The 23532-nt window shown below is 48.6% G+C and overlaps 1 protein-coding gene across 3 annotated transcripts in view; it reads left to right on the forward strand.

The window, feature by feature from the left end:
- Positions 1 to 23532, forward strand: part of CACNA1E (calcium voltage-gated channel subunit alpha1 E) — a 267144-nt gene that overhangs the window by 167933 nt on the left and 75679 nt on the right. For all 3 annotated transcript variants that reach the window (XM_054711820.1, XM_054711821.1, XM_054711822.1), the window contains exon 8: positions 21054 to 21169. In XM_054711820.1, the coding sequence (XP_054567795.1) occupies positions 21054 to 21169 (116 nt within the window). The remainder of the gene's footprint in view (positions 1 to 21053; positions 21170 to 23532) is intronic.

The following is a 23532-nucleotide window of genomic DNA, read 5'->3' on the forward strand; positions in this document are numbered from 1 at the left end:
AAAGAAATTTATAGAACAATATCCATCATGAACATAGATGCAAAGTTCCTTAACAAAATATCAATCAAATCTGGCAGAATATAAAGGATAATACATCACAACCAAGTGATGTTTAATTCATGAATGCAAGGTTGGTTTAGCATTTGAAAATCAATCAATGAAATATGTCATGTTAAGAATATGAAAGGGAAAATGCATATGACAGCTTCATAGATGTACAAAATGAATTTCACATAATCCCAAACTCTTTTTAATAAAAATAGTAAACTAATGATAGAGGGAACTTTCTCAGTATGATAAAAGGGCACCTAAAAAAACCTAAGCTTGCATAATACTTAATGGTAAAATATCCCTGTTCCCCTATGATCTGGAAATGGGCAAGAACCTTTACTTTTACCACTTTTATTTTTATTCAACATTGTTCTGTAGATTGAGCCATTTTAATAAGTCAAGAAAAAAAATCAAAGGCACAGAGATTGGAAAGGAAGAAGTAACACTGTATTTTTTTCACAGATAATATGATCATATATTTTGAAACTCTAACAATAGAATCTATAAACTACTAGCACTAATAAGCCAATTAGCAAGGTCCCAGGCTATCTGGTTAATATGCACAAAGTTAATTGGGTCACATATACTTGCAATAATCAATTTCAAGTTAAATGAATTTTAAAATTATAAAAAGTAACACAAAATCAAATGTCTAGGAATAAATCTGACAAAAGGTCTGTAAGACCTCTATGCCAAAAACTACAGAGTATTGCTGAAATAAAGAAATGCTTTAAAAAATGGAGGGATATACCATCTTTATGGAATGAAAGACTTATTATCATTAAGATATCCATTTTCCCACCCAGCCGGTACAGCTTAGTGGCTAAGCATTGACCCATGAACCAGGAGGTCACAGTTCAATTCTGGACAGGGCACATGCCCAGGTAGTGGGCTCAATCCCCAGCAGGAGGCATGCAGGAGGCAGCTGACCAATGATTCTCTCTCATCGTTGATGTTTCTATCTCATTTCTTTCCCTTCCTCTCTGAAATCAATAAAAAAATATTTTACAAAATATGTATCTAGTATTCCTAACTCAAAATATAGGTGCAATATAATCCCTTTAAAAATTCCAGTAGGCTAATTTGAAGAAATAGGCAAGGTGATTCAAAAATTGATACAGAAATGCAAAAATTTTAGAGAAGCCAGAACAAATCTAGAAAAGGAGAACAAAGGTATAGGACGTTCACTACTTGACTTTAAGAGTTACTGTAAAGCTACTGTAATTAAGATGATATGGTATTGGTGTAAGGATGGACATTAGGGGAGTAGAACAGAATAAATAGCCCCTCAGAAAGACAGTTGGTTGATTTTGACAAAGGTACAAAATGGGTTCAAAGAAGAAAGGAGTGCCTTTTTAATCATACTAATCAACTGGATATTGGTATAGGGGAAAAATGAATCCAGACTTCAGTCTCTCTCTAGATAAATATTAATTTGCACATCTTTGAGGATTTGGGGTACTCCAACATTTCTTAGAAAGATACAAAAGGGCACCAACAATAAAACAAAGCAATTGATAAGTTGGCCTTTGTCAAAATTAAAAGTATTCTGTTCATAAGAAGACAGCATTAGTAAAATGTAGATCAGCCACAGACTGGGAGAAGGTATTAATAGAAAACGTATCTGTTTCCGTGGTTCTGTTAACTGTGGAGATTTGTTGCCTTCCTGTAAGCTGGAGCTCGCTGAATTTACCAGGCATCTGGGAGTTTTCTGTAAAAGGTATTTCAGAGCACCAGTGCATCATTCTGCCAGGAGTAGAAGTCAGTTCTTCCACGTCTCAGTTTCCTGAGCAGCGTTGGGTGGAAATTCAGTTCTAGCGCTGTAGTGACTACCTCATGTTCTACTTCAGCCACGTCCTATCTAGTGACCCCTTCAGAAATAAAGCCAGTCTGTACTTGTTTCCCAGGTAGGAAGCATTATTACTGCCAGTAGTTTGGTAACCTAGACTTTTTCAAAACATGCACTTTCCTCCTCTCTTAATGTCACCATAGTCCTTCCTTTCTGCTGTTGATTGATATTATCTTGGACCCAAATATCTGTTTTGAGTTAATATCCCAAGGGGATAAAACAGAGTCACTCACAGGAGTAGTTCACACTTGGGGGGTGGGGGCGGGAGAATGTGGACATGGCTTATATGTCTTCAGGCGTCAGCCTTCCTCTAAGTGGGCTCTGGCTCTACATGTACATATGTGTATACTCTAAGGTGACCAGACGTCCCGCTTTTGGCGGGACAGTCCCGATTTTTAACAATTTGTCCCGCGTCCCGCGGTGTTTTAAAAAAGTCCCGATTTTTGGAAAGAATGCACGACAAGCTAGGGAACGGCGGGAGATTGGGAAGGGAATATACGGTTTTCGGCGGCCATGTGGCTATTTAGCCAGGATATGAGTTTTATATTATTTTTGTTAATTTTATCATGTTAAACTTTAATAATAACAAATAATTGTTGAGAACTGATTATCGAGAACTGCTTATCAAAGTCTGCATTGTTGATCAGTTGTTAGAATTCGACCACAATTGTTTGGACTTAATGAACAATGGCATTTTTTGGGATTGGCAACGACGAAAACATTTTGTAACTGTCTCTCAGACGATACACATCGTACTGCGTGCTAGTAAGCTAGTTAAACAAGTGATGTCATTACAAATCAGCTATTCAGATAATTTAGGTAAGTAATTTATTTATTTCATAAATACATAAATTTTCTTGAATTTATCAGACAGTACTCATATTATTTATATTTTATAGTGGCGGCAAAAAGTCTAGCGCCGGCCTTGAAAGTGACACTTATGACTTACGTTATGGCAAATTCAGAGGAAAAATAATACAAGTTAGTATTGTTATTATTTAGAAAGAAATATAGGATTAAAATAATTTTTAAAATATAGTTACTTATAACAATCAAATTAATTTAATTTATAAACTAACAATAAAATATGTTCATGTAATTATGTACCTACTTACTGTGTTTTTAAGCAATATGTATATAATAATTTATAATATAATTTTAAATTATTTTTTTTAGATTTTTAACATAATGAGTAAGAAAAGAGGATGCAAATTCAACGATGATCTAAGAAGTGAATTTTCTTTTATTAAAAAAACCAAAAGCGATTACAATATAGACCAAATTTTTAATCAAGGAACCCCACCCCCCCCCCGGGGCTGAAACCGGTTTGGCTCAGTGGATAGAGCGTCGGCCTGCGGACTCAAGGGTCCCAGGTTCGATTCCGGTCAAGGGCATGTACCTTGGTTGCGGGCACATCCCTAGTAGGGGGTGTGCAAGAGGCAGCTGATCGATGTTTCTCTCTCATCGATGTTTCTAACTCTCTATCCCTCTCTCTTCCTCTCTGTAAAAAATCAATAAACTATATTAAAAAAAAAGAAAAAGACCCCCCTCCCCCCCCCCCGGTCAATGGTGTCCCACTTTACCAATGTTAAAATCTGGTCACCTTAGTATACTCGGATGTGTGCATGCACCTTTTCAGGTCTGTGGATGTAGCCACGTACATGTACAGATAATGTTTTCAGATAAGTATTTTCAGGGAAGAATGAAAATTTAAGAAGGAATAATATTTTAACTTAGAATTCATTGAATATTGGAATGCACAAGGGCTATACAAAAATGATCAGTGTTTATTAGCAGAACATGTTAACTTGCAAAGGATAAGGCTATTATTCATGCTATTGAAAATTGGTGCTTTTAACAAGAATCCATTTCTCTTAATAAAAGAGCAATATAAATTTCCTACTCTCTGCACACGATGATAATATGAATTTAATGCCTCCTATGACTTCCTTTCCTCCACTGCACAGAGCAGGGCAGGGCAGGGCAGGGCGGGGGCCTCCTGTCACAGAGTTCAGGGGCTTTTGTGACTTTAGGTCATATTCTCTCATTCTCTCTCTCTTTCTCTCTCAGTCTCGCCTGAGCATATTTCTTCCATTGAGTTTCAGAGAAAAACATCAATGTAAGAGAGACACATCCATTGGTGTCTCCCAAATGCCCCCCGGGGATCAAACCTGCAACCCTGGTATGTGCCCTTGACCAGAATCAAACCTGAGACCCATTGCATGGGCTGACACTCTAACCACTGAGCAACACTGACGAGGGCTCAGGTCCTATTCTTTAGGTTGAATCCATCCTCAGGGATGAGAAATAGAAAGGAAGACAGAAAAGGAAAGGAGGAAAAAGAAGGAAAGTCAAAGGTAGAGGAGGAGGACACAGTAATTAAGAAGAGAAAATTACATGGAGAGGATGAGGCAAAGTTCTACCAATATAATAAATTGGCTCAGGTCTCCTGGCTTCTAATTTGCTTCTCTAGACCAATTTGTGGTCAGAAGAATATTGGTTCTGTCACTGCTTCATTTTATGACCTTGGACAGGCAGTTTAGCATCCTCGGGCCTCATTTTAAAAATGAGAATGACATTATGTATTTTTATGAAAGTTAAGTGAGGTAGTGCTTATAAAACATTTAGCAGAGTTGCTGGGACATTTCATAAACACAAAATAATGGTAATTAGTATGATGATCTCAATCCCACATCTAGCCTTGAAGAAATGGTTTTGTTCAGACACTGCGCCTTCAACTATCTGTGTCTAGAGTGAAACGTTTGTGAAATGGCACTGGCAAGAAATATGGATTAACATAAAAATGAAATAAATACAAAGAGATGTAAAGTCTAAGCCCCAATTTTTATTCCTATATTCCATAGATATAAAACATCTATTAAATTGCTGTAAAAGTTACTATGCACTTTCAGTTCCTGAATTTATCTTACGAACTAGTAACAACGCAGATGGGCATCAGCCCATGGACCACGCTTTGAGTACCACTGCTCTGTGAGGATCATATCTCCCAATGGTTATAAAGTCATAAGGGTGGACTTGGGGAAGGAAGGTCTTCATTATGTTGCAGTGGGGGTTATGGTTCAAGCTGGCAGGCCCCTCCCTAATGCATTCATTTGCATACATGTCCCAGAACATTCCAAACTCTAGAAAGTCTTCTCTGAAGGAAATCCTCATCAAAAAGCCTTGTGCAAAAATGGTTTCTTCTGTAGGTTGCAGAGTTATTCAGAAATCCATGGGGTGAGCAGTCAGAGTTGAGAAGTAGTCCAATAGTCTTCAAGTGTTTGGTAACATAGACTTTGTCAAAAGAATGTGCGTTCCTCCTCTCTAAATGTCACTGGTATTCCTCCCTTTCTGCTGTTGATGTATATTATCTTTGAGCCAAATATCTGTTTTGAGTTAATATCCCAAAGGGATAAAATAGTGAGAGGCATTCACTCACAGTGCTTTGGAGTTCAAGAGAACCAGCCCCTTTGGGGCTTCAGATTCAGAATTAACATGCATCTACTTAAGATTTCGCATGCTAGGCACCGTGATCCATGCCTTTGCTCTTCTGAGCCCATTGGCACAACAGCTCAGCTCAGTGAGGTTGGTGTTTTAATCAAGGTCACTTATTGGGAAATCAAGCCTCAGAGAGGTTAAATGACTCACCCATGGTCTGTGATGCAACGTTGTGTGTACCGAGTCAAATACCATTCTTTTTTTTTTTTTGCTATGTCACATGTGTAGTTATCTTTCCTGACATTCTGTTACTTTGGTTGTGTATTTATTGTTACTGAGTCCTCATTGGGAAGTGTGTGGCCTACAGGAGTCCTGCGCACTCCAGGCCACCACCTGCCGGCCTTGCAGGAAGGTATCTTTGCTTGTACGTCACCCGCGTTTGTAGTATTTGTCTCTAATAGACATTGACATTTTCAATGAGGGAATAATTGCATTTTAATGAATAAAAAGTTAGTGATTTATTAACTAGCCTCAATTTTAGAAAGACTTCTGGATAAAAGATGATAACCATCAACTGAAGGGGGAGACATCAGAAGGAGAAGGTCTCCAGTGCAGCAGCAGGAAATATTCAAGCCGATTGTACCGAAGCAGTTCCTGCTGTGATGATGCTTGGCAGCCGTGGTGTGGTTCTGAAAGCTCATATCATGTGTCCAGGAAGAGATGCTGAGCTCGTGTTTAGGTTGACTGGGTTGAGAATTAGTTCTTGGCAGTAGAGAGATTGACCACACTACCAGTAGATGGGGTCTACGGCGGTCGTGACTCAAGGTAACCTCCAGAGAAAAGAATACATGTTCTGAGCATTCTGTTACCTTTAGTCATTCATCCAACACATATTTGTTGAGTTCCTCTTAAGCACCAGCCACTATTCTGAGCACCAAAGATGTAATGGTGAAAAGTAAAAAAAAAACACAAAACAAGTAGTTGAATAAGGTAATCTTTTAGCAACAAACATTATTAATAAAATAGAACAGGTTATTGTATAGAGTGTGACAGGAAGTGGGGATTCTTAGATTTGATTCTGGGATCAGGAAGCCCCACCCCACCCCCCACCCTGAAGTCAGAAGATAGAGCATGGCCAGACCCACATATAAAGTCTTGTAGCCTCCCATAAAGAGCTTGGATTTTAACTATGGGATGTCAGGGGAGTGTCTTAAGCAGAGAGGAGGTGGATAATATCATTTATTTTGTATTTTAAAAGTCACCCCTTGTTTTCCTTCTGTGAGGGGAATAGGGAGATTGGGACAAATGTGAAAATAAAAAGTGAGTTAGGGAGGTTATGAGGGACCCCTATGTGACCCACTATGGAGACATTTCAAAGGGTCCTGAGTAGAAAGCTATCCCTTCTGTGTGGCGAGCTCACACGCGGTGCCTTAACCTACACCAAGTCTCCACACTTTCTTCCCTCAGGACTCCTCATCAGCTTCTGTCTGCCCATGTTCCCTTCAGATCTCAGCTCCTCTCCTCACTATCCACCATTCCCATCGGTCAGCTTTGGGTCTTCTCTTTGGTTCTGCTTGTCCATCCCGAATGAGAAAAAGGGACTTGTTTTAACTAAGGAGAATCTTTTTGATAGTCAACCAGGGAGATTTTACTAGTACCTTCCCGAGAGGAATCTTTAATGTTTAAATTATCTGGGGATGTCAAACAAAGGCTTCTGGGAATTTCAAAGCTTTTTACAAAGAAAGTGCCTACATGGTAGGAAGCAGATAATAAACTCTGTCACTCCCTTGAACACAGCCGCACCCACTTCTCGGGCACCTCCAAACCTTTGGGGGGGTGGGGGCGTGGAGAACCAATTGAGGCAGCTTCTCTGAGGAGCACAGAAAGTGTCTCCTAAAAGAACTCAGCCATTTGTTCTCTGTCAAGATGCCTCTTTCATGCTGTAATTAGGGTACTCTGGGGGGCAGCACTGGGGGAGAAGGAAGAATACCAAATGCTCTTACTCCCCATGGCTCATTCTTCCTGCACCACAGGGCTTTGAACCCACTGACATATTGTGACTGAAACATACACTATTATACACATAAAGAGCGAGAAAGAGATGTGTGTGCAGGAGTTTGTGCCTTGATGGTGTCTGTGTGCTAACGCGAGGTGGCACAGGCCAGGGGTCATTAAACAGTAGGTCGGTCTGAATTCCATTTTGTAACTCTGTGTCTTTCAGTTGTCACATGGATTCTTTCGGCTTTATTTTTTTTTTCCCCCAGTCTGCAAAATAAAGATAAAAGGGCGGTCCTGGTTCCCTTCTTTTTTAATTTTTTTTAAAATTGATTTGAGAGAGAGAGAGAAAGAGAGAAAGAGAGAGAGAGAGAGAGAGAAAGAGAAAGAGAGAGAGAGAGAGAGAGAGAAAGAGAGAGAGAGAGAGAGAGAAAGAGAGAGAGAGAGAGAGAGAGGAATGGGGGGAGGAGGGGGAAAGGAGAGAGATGGCTATCTCCTGCACGCCCCCTACTGGGGATCACGCTGGCAGTCTGGGCATGCGTTCTGACCAGGAATTGAACCATGACCTCCTGGTTCATGGGTTGATGCTCAACCACTGAGCCACACCGACTGGGCCCTGTTCCCTTCTTAACAGGTTGTGAGGAGGAGCATGTGAGGACTCAGGACTTGAGTGTTCCTAGTACAGGCTCTTCCTTGCCCGTCCCCGCTAATGGAAGGAAAGGTGAAGTAGTTGGAATGAAACAGGGCAGCATTTCAGATGACATGAGGACCTTTTTTTGTTGTGAATTTTACTTGCAGCAATTTCTTCATTATATTTTGCTGAAAACCTGTTAACGCCTTTCTAACACACGCCGGCAGGGGAGAAGAAGGAAGGGTGGGTGCTGGAGAGAGTCTAGGATGACTCTGTTTGCTACTGTCATCTCATATTCTCAAACAGTGCCAACCACATAGTGGGCACTGAGTAAGTTGTATTTTGGAGGCAGAATAAACATACCTGTATATGAAGGCCTTGATCATAGGTTGTGTGTGTTAGTCTACATTCTCAGGCGTGTCAGTGACATCTCAAATAGGCACTGGAACACCTGCTCTGTGCTCGGTACTACACTTTGCACTTGTTATCTATTCTTTGATTCAGGCCTCACAACCCTTTGAGACTGTCCGGTGTCCGGGCCTGTTTTACAAATGAGGAAACTGAGACCCAGAGAGGTTTCCTTGCCCCAGGAACTTGCCCCAGGTCCCACCCTAATGGAGCCAGGATTCGAACCCAGTTCAGTCCCGTTTCAGAGCTTTTAGTCATATGCTCTAACAGTCTGGATTACACCAACTTCTAGGTTAAAAAGCAAACCTGGAAACGTAGTCCAGCTCCTTCATTATCCCCTTTGTGTTGCTTGCCAGGCCTTCCCCTGCACCTACTCAAACAAATAAGACCTCAATGTCAGGAAGAGGGAGAAGGAGAAAAAGACCATGCATTCCCCCCCGATCCTAAAAGAATCTGCCTCTTTGAGTTCTCCTGACTGAAATGTCATGAGGATGAGCAGTGGCACTGGCTTTGGAACCCCGAGATCGAAGTGGTACTCCAGGTCAGCCACCACGCCATAGGCCTTGGGCCCACACTGTGCCCTCTCTGTGCCTTGGTTCCCTTGCCTGTACAAGGCGAGGCTGGGAGAGGTGATTTGTCAGGCCCTTTTCACCTGACATAATGGTCTGAGATCCCATAGCCTCTCTTCCATGGCTCTGGGTATGGGGTGGAGAAGTGGGATGGGAGACAGCACTCTGTGGCAGGGCAGTTACTGGCCTTCACTGCCTCAGGGGAGGGATTTCTGCTCATCGGAGGAGCCCTGACCTCAAGGGGAGAGTGACTGTTGGATGCAGTGCCTGAGTGCATGCGCCTCTCGCCGTCCTGGATGCCCCGATATCCTGCTTATTAGAGTCAACACTGGGTGGCCTTTAGAGGACTGGGTGCTTTATTGACAGCCTAAGTCTCCTTAAACCCTTTCTGGAACAAGTCAAGGGATGAGGGGTAAATAACTGTAACACAGCTGCAGTGTGTGACCTTCAGTAAGGTGTTTGCCTGCTCCGAGCTGTGTTTGCTCCGCTGAAAAAATGGGAGAAAATGTCCCCCAGGCTCATATGAACTCTGCAAAGCTCTTTTACCCCCCCACCCTCCAGCCTGTTTCCCAATGAGACTGAAATTAAACCACTGGCAACCCACAACTGTCTCTCTGACTTGCCCCAGTCTCCCTGTTTTAGAGCCTATAGGGTTGGAGAGGTTGTTCTGGATGTCTAACCCAAATTCCCCCTTCCGGAAGCAGACATCTTACAGGAAGACTGGCGGCAAGGTTCCCTTGGGGACAGCGAAGCACTCTGGAAATATGGGCTCTGAAGATTAATAGGGAGGGATAGGACCATGTGGCCATTTGTATGCCTGGCATAGTCTGTCTACATATGCCTCCGGTGCCAGTGTAAGCATGTGTGTATTCACGCCAATGTGTGTGTGATGAAGCGTACAAGTGTGTACAGGAGTGTGAGTAAACAGATCTTTGAGTCATACAGGCAATCCATCCTGGCAGGCTTTGTCTTCCTTTTGGTTGCCATGACAGCAGCGAGGCCTCCGCATCAGTAAACAGAGCTCCCCCCGCTGTGCACTGAATCAGGAGGAGGGTCTGGAGCTAGAGGCCAAGGGAGCCAAATAGCCCTGCCACAGAGCATCTCTTGTCAAAGCAGACCTACCAGTACACCTTCCTCACTACATCAATGTAGGAGGTAACTGCCCAGGAGGGGGCGGGGTGGGGGGGGCGCTGTGACTGCGGAGATATAACAAAGGCGGGAAGTTCAGGTGGGAGGAAGGCTTCAGACCTCACTTCTAACCCCCAAAAGTTAGTCACCTCATGATACCTTCTAAATATGTGAATGACCAAAGTCCTCCCGTCACCCTGTGGACTAAAACCAGTCACTTTAATTTCTCAGCATGCTGATGTGGCAGTGGCTCCATTATGGGTCCTTTAGTCCTGTAAATACCAGTGAACTTTCATCTTAAACTAAATATGGCTTAAAAGCCAACTCCACCTCCCCAACCCCCTGGCAAACACACCCACAGTCACTCGTGGTGTTATACCTTGTCTGGGAGTATCTACATAATTTTAACACTTCATCTCATTATGGAAAATACGGAATGGGTTATGTATCAGTGGTTGATTTTTTCCAGTTATGCCTCTCATGTAAACTGCTGGAAAACCAAAGTGGTCACAAATGTAAATTCACTAACTAGGATGATAGAAGAAAATTGAACTTAACCGTGCAATACATGGAGATCAGTCACGTCCTAAGTTCCCATAATTGGAATTTAAAATTTAACAACTCAAACCTGGCATACGTATGTGACAACCAGAATAGCGGCTCGTCTATCTCAACTCCAACTCCTCTTCCTTTTCTCTGTGTGAGAGCAGTGTCATGAGGGGAACTGCAGGCTATCTTCCCGGGCAGGAAGAAGCAGCCAAAAATAGGGATAACAAATTGGGTAGAAAGTATCTGCAATGCAACACAATTTGTATCTCCCCCCACAGTTTTATTGATTTATAATCAGCATATAGCTTGTATTAATTTAAGGTGTACAGCATGATGATTTGATATATGTATATTATTTAATGGTGCTACCAACTATAGTTACCATGTTCCACATTAGATTCTCAGACCTTATTCATCTTGTAACTGGAAATTTGTACCTTTTGACCATCTTTACCCATTTCTCCCATTTCCCACCATCACCTCTGGCAGCCACCAGTCTCTTCTCTGTTTCAGTGAGTTCAGTGTGTGTGTGTGTGTGTTTTAAAAAATTCCATATATAAATAAGAGCATACAATACTTATTTTTATCCATCTGACTTATTTCATAATGTCTTCAAGGTCCATCCTTATTGTTGCAAATAGCAGGATTTCCTTTTTTTATGGCTGAATAGTGTCATCGATACCTGTTTACCCATCAGTGGACATTTAGATTGTTTCTGTGTCTTGGCTATTTAAATAAGGGTGCAGTGAACATAGGGATGCAGATATCTTTTTAAATTGGTGTCTTTGTTTTCTTCAGATATATACCCAGAAGTGGGATTGCTGGATCATATGGAAGTTGTTTTTAATTTTTTGAGGAGCTCCATACTATTTTCCACTGGTGGCTGGACCAATTTATATTCCTACCCAGGGCTCCCTTTCTCCACATCCTCACCAGTACTTGTTATCTCTCGTCTTTTTGATAGTAGCCATTCGAACAGGTGTGAAGTGATATCTCACTGTGGTTTTGATTTGCATTTCCCTCATAATTAGTGATGTGTAGCATTTTTCATGTACCAACTGTATTCTTCTTTGGAAAAATATCTATTCAGTTCTTCTGCCCATTTTTTAAAAGATTTTTTTTTTTTTTGCAGTTGAGTTGTATGAGTTCTTTATACATTTTGGATATCAACTCCTTCTTAGATATATGATTTATGCATATTTTCTTCCATTTCTTCCATTGCCTTTTCATTATACAGTGTCTTACAAGCATGCAGTCAGGACTCGCAGAGTAAATCAGATTTATTCCTGCCCCTGGTTATGAGCAGAGAGTTATTATGTCCTTCTAACATCAACAGTGACGGATGAGGAGACGGAGACTGAGAGGTTACTTTCCAGGTTACTAACAGCAGATGTCACCTGGATGCATAGTTCTGAGAATAGACCTGGTAGTAGTTCTGCTTGAGCATGTGGGGATTTATTTCTAAATCCAGAGCCCAGAGGGAGTGTGCCTTCGTTTAGGCCTTTGGGACTGAGGGCAGAGTGATCAGTATGCTCACCTGGATATATGTGCCAGGTCTAGCCTAGTCCAGAGGACACAAAGTTAAGAAAGACATAACGTTTTCACAAAAATCAAGCAGTACATCACCAGCTTGACTAATGCGATGACTTTTACACTAGGTCTTTATTAGTCCAACACAGAGCAATGGATTCTCATACTGCTTCTCTATTGAAAAGACAGTCTTTTAGAAAAACAAAGACTCTAGTTTTTATATCCTTATTTTCCACACCTTGGGCTGAAACTAAATCCCTTTTGTAGATTTTAAAGGTTGATGTCTAGATAGCATAGAAGACAGCTGAGGCCTGGTGGAAACAGCACTGAACCTGAAATCGATTGGTCCACGTTAGTTTGAATTCTGGCTAATTGGTTGATCTTGGACAAGAAGCTTTTTGAATCTCCCAAGGTTGTGTTTTTTTTTTTTTTTTAAATAAAAGTGCGCTAATTTATATGAAAGTGATTTGTAAATTTAAAAATTCACAAATGAGAAAACCAAGATGGCGGCATAGGTTAAACACCTAACCTGCAGCCGGGCACAACAATTTCAAAAATACAACTAGAGGTCAGAACGGACATCGTCCAGAACCACAGGAAAGTTGGTGGACTGAAATGCCCACAGCTGGGGAGAAGGAGAAGGCCACGGGGACAGTCGGGGAAGCCGTAAAAGCCTGAGGTATGGAGAAACGGGCGGAGACACGAGCACATGCGCCTGTGGGGAGGATGGAACCGGAGAGGAGGGGGCGGCTGATGACCTGGCCGGAGTTCACTGGCAGGAAGGAGATAAAGGCTCCGGAGTGCGCTGAGCACCGGCTCCGATTGCACTGAACCCCATTCCGGGCGAAACCCTGGGAAACTCACTAACTTTCGCAACTCCGCCGCCTGCGCAGGCCGCCCGGCCCGGGACGCTGGGGACGCCGCCGCAGCGGCGGCGCCCGGAGCCCTGCAGCCTCCCAGCACCCGTCCCCGCCGCGCAGCCCCCGCTCGCCTGGTGCCGCGGGCCGCGCGCCCCGCACACCGGACGGAGGCCCGGGCGCCCTCTCCGTGCACCTCCCGGCGGCGCTAGACTTCAGTAGAGTTGACTGAATTCAAGGGATTAAGAAGTATAAATTGGAGGGACGCCGCGGCGGCGGCGGCGACATCCGGAACACAGCGATGGCGGTGCCTGGAGCTCGGCGGCCGCCCAGCGCCCGTCCCAGCCGCGCGGCCCTCGTGCGCCTGGTTCCGCGGGACGCGCGCACCGCGCACCGGACGGAGGCCCGGGCGCCCTTTCCGTGCACCTCCCGGCGGCGCTAGACTTCAGTAGAGTTGACTGAAATGAAGGGATTAAGAAGTACAAATCGGGAAGTTTGAAAAAGATGGCGGCGGAGGTTAAAGGCTGTTCTGTTGCCTCGCACCCAGCGAAATCGGAGGGGATGAGGTGTGGAGGTGCGTGGGTCTGGCTGGTGGCGGGGGAAAGGGGCTTTTGTTCCAAACCTAAGGGAGATTAGCTCTCCATCACCCTGAAACCCATCTTCTGGTGAACCCCGGGAGACCCAGATGCCTGCGGGGAGAGGCGGGACTCTTGCAGAGGTGCGCCCAGCAATCAGTGTTTGCTGCGCTGGAGTGCGGAACGAAGGGACTTAGATACGTGGAAGGCAGAAGGACCAGACTCACAGCCATCGCAGCTCGCCGCACCATGGCCTGTTGGCGCCCTGAGACCCCGCCCCGCCCTGGGACCCGCCCCGCACGTTTTGAAGACCTGCCCCGCAAGTCTTGCAGGCACACCTGCGCCCCAAGCAACGGCTTATGCATGTGGGTGGACTGCCCTCTGGCAGCGGACCAGATGATCTGCTGTTCTAGTCGGACTGCTCCAGGGCCACTCAGACAGGAGGAAGAAACTACAGTTTTTGCTGTAATCCTTGCTGAGTGCCTAAGGCAGTAGCTGATCTACACCCCATTGGAGACCCAGAAACGAGGGCATCTAGTGGTCTGTGGGAGATGACACCAGATTTCAACCACGTGCATAAGGGACACATTCAACGGGAATATTCAGTGAACGCCAAAGCTTTGCTGCACCAAGACCCGGCCCATAAACGTGTCTCCTGCACAGCAACTCTTCCTTTATAGACAAAGAGAGCCCCCCCAGTGACACCAACAACAATCAAGACTTAACTATACAAAGGAGGACCAAGATGGAGGCATAGGGCGGAAGCCTGATTGTTGCCTACCACAACAACTTTGAGACTACGACAAGAGAGCAGAGCAGACACCATCCAAGACCACCATAGGGCTGGCTGAGTAGATGCTCTACAACTAGAATAAAAGAGGGGTATGTGGGATGATGCTGATGCCGGTGACCCAAAGACCACACTTTAAGAACTACAGCTCAGGCGACACAAAAGAACTATGGCTCAGGCGATACAACAGCGGCCTGGAACGTGCTCGGCGCAGTTCCCCCGGCGGTCTCCGGCTGAGGGGACGGCTCCACTGGCAGCCAAGCACGGACAGACGAGCCCCTATGAGACATGGGGTGGGAGACTCCGCGCTTGCTGACCTCTGAGTCCGTCAAGAATCTCAACGCCCCGGAAGCGGCCAGGTGCGCATGCTCGGCGACCGGCCACCGATGCAGACCCAAGGGCCGACGCAGCGACGCCAGACTGGCCCACCGCCATGCACCGGGTGCACCGGAGCTTCGCCGAGCCGCCGCCCGACGAGTTCTGCAGCAGCCATACTGGAGCTCTGGAAGGATGGCCAGGGGAATTGCTGAGGGGGGATTGACCGGCAGGAATTGGGATCGGGAAGACGGGGCCCCGCTGAGACCCGGGTGCGTGCGGGGTTGCGCGCCTCTGGGCTCGGGTGTGGTCACACGCCTCTGGGTATAAGTGAGGCCTCACGTCCCTGGGTCTAGGTGAGGCCACATGCCCCTGGGTCCAGGTGAGGCCGGACTCCGGGTCCGGGTGAGGCCAAGTGCCCCTGGACCCGGATGACGCTGGATCCCGTGCCCGGGCGAGGCCAAGCGCCCCTGGGTCTGGGAGAGCCCACACACCCCTGGGTCCAGGCGAGACCATGTGTCCCTGGATCCGGGTGAGGCCGTGTGCACCTAGGCCCGGGTGAGCCCAAGTGGCCCTGGGTCTGGGAGAGGCCAAGCGTCCCTGGGTCCGGGTGAGACCATGTGTCCCTGGATCCGGGTGAGGCCTCGTGCACCTAGGCCCGGGTGAGGCCACGTGCCCCTGGGTCTGGGAGAGGCCAAGCGTCCCTGGGTCCGGGAGAGACCATGCGTCCCTGGATCCGGATGAGGCCTCGTGCACATAGGCCCGGGTGAGCCCAAGTGGCCCTGGGTCTGGGAGAGGCCAAGCGTCCCTGGGTCCGGGCGAGACCATGCGTCCCTGGATCCGGGTGAGGCCTCGTGCACCCAGGCCCGGGTGAGCCCAAGTGGCCCTGGGTCTGGGAGAGGCCAAGCGTCCCTGGGTCCGGGTGAGACCATGCGTCCCTGGATCCGGATGAGGCCTCGTGCACCTAGGCCCGGGTGAGCCCAAGTGGCCCTGGGTCTGGGAGAGGCCAAGCGTCCCTGGGTCCGGGTGAGACCATGCGTCCCAGGATCTGGGTGAGGCCTCGTGCACCTAGGCCCGGGTGAGCCCAAGTGGCCCTGGGTCTGGGAGAGGCCAAGCGTCCCTGGGTCCGGGTGAGACCATGTGTCCCTGGATCCGGGTTAGGCCTCGTGCACCTAGGCCCGGGTGAGCCCTGGTGGCCCTGGGTCTGGGAGAGGCCAAGCGTCCCTGGGTCCGGGTGAGACCATGCGTCCCTGGATCCGGGTGAGGCCTCGTGCACCTAGGCCCGGGTGAGCCCAAGTGGCCCAGGGTCTGGGAGTGGCCAAACGTTCCTGGGTCTGGGTGAGACCATGCGTCCCTGGATCCGGGTGAGGCCTCGTGCACCTAGGCCCGGGTGAGCCCAAGTGGCCCTGGGTCGGGGAGAGGCCAAGCGTCCCTGGGTCCGGGTGAGACCATGTGTCCCTGGATCCGGGTGAGGCCTCGTGCACCTAGGCCCGGGTGAGCCCAAGTGGCCCTGGGTCTGGGAGAGGCCAAGCATCCCTGGGTTCGGGTGAGACCATGTGTCCCTGGATCCGGGTGAGGCCTCGTGCACCTAGGCCCGGGTGAGCCCAAGTGGCCCTGGGTCTGGGAGAGGCCAAGCGTCCCTGGGTCCAGGTGAGACCATGTGTCCCTGGATCCGGGTGAGGCCTCGTGCACCTAGGCCCGGGTGAGCCCAAGTGGCCCTGGGTCGGGGAGAGGCCAAGCGTCCCTGGGTCCAGGTGAGACCATGTGTCCCTGGATCCGGGTGAGGCCTCGTGCACCTAGGCCCGGGTGAGCCCAAGTGGCCCTGGGTCTGGAAGAGGCCAAGCATCCCTGGGTCCGGGTGAGACCATGTGTCCCTGGATCCGGGTGAGGCCTCGTGCACCTAGGCCCGGGTGAGCCCAGGTGGCCCTGGGTCTGGGAGAGGCCAAGCGTCCCTGGATCCGGGTGAGACCATGTGTCCTTGGATCCGGGTGAGGCCTCGTGCACCTAGGCCCGGGTGAGACCACGTGCCCCTGGGTCTGGGAGAGGCCAAGCGTCCCTGGGTCCGGGAGAGACCATGTGTCCCTGGATCCAGGTGAGGCCTCGTGAAACTAAGCCCAGGTGAGGCCACGTGCCCCTGGGTCTGGGAGAGGCCAAGCGTCCCTGGGTACGGGTGAAGCCAGATCCTGGGTCCGGGTGAGGCCTTGCGCCCCTGGATCCATCCGGGTGAGGCTGGGTCCCAGGCCCGGGTGAGACCACGCGCCCCTTGGGTATGGGTGAGGCCACGTGCCCCTTAGTCCAGGTGACGCCGTGCCCCTGGGTTCGGCCGAGACCAAACCAGAGGGAGTCGGACCTCCATTACCACCATTTGTCCACCATCCAGAGCTGAGGGGTCAGTGCTGACATGTACACATAAGGAACTACTGGTCATCGAAATTGGGTCTCAAAAGAACTGTTGGTCCAGGGGGAAGCTCGCTACAGATTGATTCATTTGCCTGTCAGCATAACTATTATTGCTCGTCTCACATTCAGTTCTTATTAGTATATATCTAGTGACATTTGATCTTGTTCATCTAGAGGAAATGATGAACAACATAGACTGAGGAACAAGAACAGAACCAGAAGTAAGGAGGCATCAATCGGACTATCGGGCCTCAGAGGGAGGATAGGGGAGGGTAGGGGGAGGGTGGGGGGAGGGGGAGAGTTCAACCAAAGGACCTGCATGCATGCATATAAGCCTATCCAACGGTTAAGTTCAACAGGGGATTGGGGCCTGCGTGGGGAGAGGGGTGGGATGGGAATGGGGGGATGAGGACAAATATGTGACACCTTAATCAATAAAGAAATTTAAAAAAAAAAAAAATTCACAAATGTGTTCTATGGATATTAGCGGTTCTTAACATGTTATTTCCATAACCTATGGAGTCTGCTATAATAGTAGACTTTGGGTTAATCTTCATAGGTCTTTGTTGCAATGTGATGCCATATAGGCTCTGCATGGTCTCATGGAGCCTGCAGATCAGTCGGGCGATGAGCCATGGGCACAAACAGTGATGACAGCAAGGGAGGGAGGGAGAAATGTCATGAAAGACACTGGTGCCAGACTGCTATCCTAGGATCCCATTGGAAAAACAGAAGAGGGCCACTCCACAAACATCATATAGGGTGCCCACACACCCCTCCCACAGCACGGTCCTTCCTCCACCGCGGTGCACTAGCTGCGAGGAGCTATCCCCACTGGTGCATGTTCTTTGTTTCCTTCCTTTAGGCAAGAGGATTCTTAAAAAGCCCAGGCCAGATTTGTTGGGCTCTGGGCTTGTTAGCCCAGCGAAGATGCCAGGTGGGAGGGTGGGAGGAAACGGGGGCCTGCGATGACAAGATGACAGAGGAGAGCAGGGAAGCCAGCTGGTGAGGCCCGGAGCCAGGAAACTTCCAAGTACACGCGGAGCTTAGCCTGGGTTTGTTGGCCTAGCCCACCGGAAGTCAAGCTGCATGGTCACTCCGGGGGCCAGCTAGAGGTGACACACTGCATACTTTATGGACTAATTCTGGCAGATTTTAGTGGAGCCAAAGAGAAACAAATTTTAATGGCAGTGTCGCTTTGGGTCAGTGCAGACGGGGAGTGTGCCTTCGTTTATGCCTTTGGGACCGAGGGCAAGAGTGATCAGTATGCTCACCAAGTCTGTCTATATATAGAGAGAGCATATACTATGTGCCAGGTCTAGCCTAGTCCAGAGGACACAAAATTAAGAAAGACATAACGTTTTCCCAAAAAGCTCACATTAAGTAGAGAGTCTCCTGTACAGCCCAGCACAGTAAAGATCCGGCTGTATGATGGGCCGTAAAGACAGAAGAAAGGTAGAAGGGAGGCCAGAAGACTAAGGAGAGGTTAGGGGAGAAGAACACTATACAGAAGAGGTGACATTTCAGCCTGGCCTTGAGGAAGGATTTTAACGGACTCAGGCAGAAAAGAAGGGGTTCCAGGCAGAGAAGCAGTGGGAACCAAGCCTTACAAGCCTGCTCTGCCTTTTTGGGAGTAGAGAGAAGCATGCTGCAGTTGGAGCATGACTGAGGTGGACAGCCAGTGCACATGGGGTGGATAGGAATGATGATGGAAGGTGAGGCTTGGAAAGAAAGGTCCAGATCAGACTGTGAAAGACTGAAGGCCATGTTAGCTGTGTGTATCTCATTTAGCAGCAGGAGGAGGAGGCTGTGGAGGGGAAGGGGTTAGAACCGAGAGAAGATGGAATTTAGAAGATCTGAGGGTCATGGTTCCTTGGATACTTGCCCCCTCAAAGAGCCACTTAACTCCTCCTTGGATTCATTTTCTGAGCTGGAACATGGAGATGTTGGTGATCTCACCCCAGATGCTCAAGGATTGTTGTGTTCCTCTGGTCACAGCCTGCTTCAGGTCCCCCTTTTCAAGGTCTTGCTTGAAACCTCCCTGAATTCCCCCGGAGCATAGCTGAAAAATTAAGACACTTCCATATGAAACGATAAAGAAGGGGCGTACAGATACGCCACCGGGCACATAGGCAGGGCGTGAGGAGCCCCGGCTCGTAGAGCAGACAGCGCTGGGCTCTAGTCCTGGCTTTTGTTGCTTAACCATGAACAAGTGGTTTAGCTTTTCCCTGGAGGATGAAAATACATGTTCTGCCTTCTTCTCAGACGGGTTATAAAGATTCAGTGAGGAAAATATACAGAGGTGCTTGAAAACTAGAAAGTGTTCCACACACGTTACTCCCTGTAGTTATTGTTTTAAGTTTGGAAGTGATCATGTTTTAGAAAGATAACTAACAGCTGTGAGATGGAGGAAACTTTGATAGGTGGCGACGTCAGCCCCATGCTGAAACCCATAAATGAAGGTGGGGAAAGGGGGTGCCCCAGGGCTTGAATATTTACCTCGCCTCTCACTGGCCCTGGCACTCTTCATTTTGACCCCCTCCCTTTCCATTCCCCACAACACCCTTGGTAGGACCCACTGGACCTGCAGCCAAGCCCAGGAGAATATCAACTCCCCTGGGTATGTGCCACATACCCGTGCCCTCAGCCTGACTGTGATCATTAAAAGGTGTCAGTGCCAAGGAATCCATCTCTGTCTTTATAGGCGGGACCGGATGAGGCCCCTCCCAGTCCCCTGCACAGGGCCAGGAGCACGTCCCTCAGCCCCTAGCTCATTTTTTAGTACCTGGACAGGAGGGAGAAGCTGGCAGGATGCACAATGGGTGCTGGACTCCTTCATCTTGAAGGGGCACATCTTTGTTTATAGGGAGCCCTTGACAGCTTCCAGGGCAGTGGGAGAGTGCCTGAGCCGTGACTGGGAGGTGCTGTTCTAGCGAGGGGTATCCTTGCCTGGAAGGTGTTTGGTGATGCGGAGGGCAGTGATGGAGGTGGTTTCTGAGGAGGGGCCCACTAGCTCATGAATTTTGCTTGATCCCTGTTTGCTCCCAATTGAATTACACCATCTCCCTCTCTGCCAGGCAGCACTCATTCCTCTTCTTTCTCCATTGCCCATGGGGCTTTAGTCTTTGTTGTCTTGTGCCACAGAGTGGCTGTGGTCCCCTGTCAGTGGACTGTGTCTTCTCACCTTGGCTTTCCCTCTGTCCCACTATCTCCGCTCTGCTCCACCCCGCCTCCCCGCTGTCTTCCTCCTAGAGCCCAGGTGCCCTTCTCGTGTTCCTTTTCTCATTTATCCGCTACCAGCCATCTTCAAACAGCATTCCAGCCCTTCTAGGCATCGGTGTCACTGGTCTTCAGTGACAGCCATATTGAGTGCCACAGGGTACAGGGCCCCAGAGGAGGCACAGCACTCCGGTTAGAGTTCAGATCCCAGCAAGTTCCTTTCTTCTCTAAGCCTTGTTTCTTTCTCTGTTAAACAAGAGTTTTAATAGTGTGTATCTCATAGGGCGGTTATGAGGATTAAAGGAGTTCATGGGTATGAAAAGTTTCATACAGGGCTGGCATAATAAGTGGTCAATGTACATTAATCATTATTGCAATTAAAAGCATAAAGAGTAGCCCTGCCCCTTGCAGGGTTAAGGGCCTCTGTTGTAGCTGGGGACACGGGACGTGTAGCATTTTGAGGCCTGGTTCGTCACGTGGCTAAGAAAACACCTTTTCTGAGCAAGCAAGCAGAGGGTGTTAGTACTGATTGGAATAAACCGGATCTGGGAAGGTCCCTGCATGGGGCTGGATGAGGTGAGTTTCTGAACAACTCCTTAAGGATGTCATGGATGCAGCTGGGACCAAGGAAAGGGGAAAGGGGGTGCCCGGAGGTACCTGCTCAAACTCTGTCTCTCCTCCTCACATCACCCTTTCTCTTAGTCATGGCACTGCCCGAACCCAGTGCATCGCATCCTCCTTGTCCACAGGGAATTTGCCAAAGAGAGAGAGAGAGTGGAGAACCGGAGGGCTTTCATGAAGCTGCGGCGCCAGCAGCAGATTGAGCGCGAGCTGAACGGGTACCGCGCCTGGATCGACAAAGCAGGTGAGGCTGCAGGCGGGACAGCCGCTGGCGGGCTGCATGGGCGGCAGGGACCTCCCAGTACCTCCCTGCCAAGGGGCAGCCTAGATCGGAGCAGAGAGAAGCTCTAGATTCCTCATTTGCTTTGAGGTTCTCTGCAGGTCCCACTCTCCTTTATCTGGTGTGTGACAGGCCCTGTTCTATTAAAACACCTTCATGAGACAGGCGTGTTAGCATGAGGACAGACATGAGGAAATGGTAACATAACCCAATCCTGGAGCTGAGTTTGGGCCCGTAAAGTTTTGCACTACTACTACTACTACTAATACTACTACTAATAATAATAATCCATTCGTTCCACAGATGGTTATTGTGGCTTCCTTTGTGCCAGGTCCTGTTCCAGGCACCTGATACAGCAATGGGCCAGCACTCTCCTCTCCTGGAGCTCACTACCCTCCAGTCGGGGAAGGTGGCAGTGAACAAAATTATACATAAGTAACTTGTCAGGTGGTGATAAGACCAGGGAACACAGATCCAGGTAGGGCCATGGGGCGTAGGGGAAGTCACGGTTTTAAATAGAGGTGTCAGGGTAGATCTATTTGGGGGACATTTGAAGGAGATGAAGGGGCGAGCCACAGGACGATCTGAGGGAGGAATACTCTGATGCCAAGGCTGTAAAGTGGGAGCAGCCAGGAGGGGCGTGAGCAAGGGGAGGGGGACAGGAGACAGGATGAGGGCAATCACAGGGGGAGAGGGCAGCGGATCGGGCATGACCGGCATTGTAAGGGCGAGGGAAGCAGGAACCACTGGAGGGTTTTGAACAGAGGAGGGACGTGCTCTGATTTAAGATGCTGAAGGAGCGCTCGGTGGCTGCGTGGAGAATAGATAATAGGAGGCCAGAAGCAGGGAGACCAATTGTGAGGCCATCACAGTCAGCGGGGGGACAGGTGATGGTGAGAACTGGTTTTCCCTGTTCCTCGAACTGTCACCAGTTCCCCCCTCTTGGCTCGAATCAGGAATGATTCTTGCCCAGCCCTGAGCGTAGGCCCAAACCCACCGCGATCGCCTTAACTCACGGAGCCACCAGATTCACGTTGGACTGTGGCTCAGCTGTGTAGGAGGGACGTCAGTCACCCCGTCTCTGCCAGTAAAAAGGCTGCATGTGCTTGCCTTGCTATCTTAAAGGCTGGATTGCATGGGTCCTATTTATCTTCATTCTCTTCCTGAGCAAAGAGTACATTTTTTAATCAAAAATTATACATGACAGTCAGCACCTTTTCTCTATTCCCAGTAGAAAGCATAGCACAACCGTGAGACCTCCTGGGGCAAAAATTGGAATATGATTTGCTGCTTAGTTGCCCGAGCCTTATTCTTCTAGAAGAGCTTTGGAATGACGCCATGACACTCACTCCACCACCAGCACACAAAGCTCTCTCTCTCTGCTCCGGAGTCAGTGTTTGATGATCCATCAGGGGTGAGAGAGAGTGTGTGACTGAAACTACTACTTCAAAGCCAGATAGCAATCACCACCCTCTTTGGGGCCCTCTGCATCTCTTTGCCTCCTCTGGAAGCTGAGCCGTGCCCATGCGTGGGGACTGCACTTTTTCTTTCTCCTGGGAGACCCGTGTGTGAGGGTGAACGTGAGTAACCCTCCCCTCTTCCCAGAATGGTAACTCAGCCTTACTGAGCCGATCTGCCGCCAGGCCAGGCAGGCAGCTTGAATCCCAACTGCCACTGGCTTCCTGGGCGGAGTTGCCATCTGACAGACCACCCTAGCGAGTGGGCGGGCGGCAGAACTGGGAAAGGACCCCCCCCCCGGCCCTGGCCCTGGCCGCACTCAGGGTCGGGCGCCCCGGGTGCTGCTCGCTGTGGCTCTGCTTTGCCAATCCACGCAGGATCGCAAGGCTGCACTTCCTTCCAGTTGGCACAGCACAGCCAGCTCTCTCCTCCTTCTAAGAAAAAAGACGCGCGGCGACGTCAACCTGTGCTTCCTGGCCCTTCCCTTTACACAGGGAGCGGGAGTGAATCAGAGACATATGGGTTACGTTTCCCTGGAAAGACACTCTCAAGTTCGAAAGCAAACTTGGCAAAAGGCATTGGGGGAGGGGGTGGCTTCAGCACATCCAGAGCCCTCCAGTGCTTCCCAGAGATGCTCCACAGCTCCACGCACCCCCCTCCGTTTGACGGTCCTCAGATCTGCCCACCCCAAGCCTCTGGCTCAGGTCATTCAGGTTGCTGTGACATGTTTTAGCAAGCACCTATTTTATTTATTTATTCATTTTTAATATTGTTATTCATTTCAGAGAGGGAGGAAGAGGGAGAGAGAGAGAGAGAGACATCAATGATGAGAGAGAATCATTGATTGGCTGCCTCCTGCACGCCCCCCA

This window comes from Eptesicus fuscus, chromosome 22 (genome assembly GCF_027574615.1).
Source record: "Eptesicus fuscus isolate TK198812 chromosome 22, DD_ASM_mEF_20220401, whole genome shotgun sequence".
In the NCBI taxonomy this organism is placed as follows: Eukaryota; Metazoa; Chordata; class Mammalia; order Chiroptera; family Vespertilionidae; genus Eptesicus; species Eptesicus fuscus.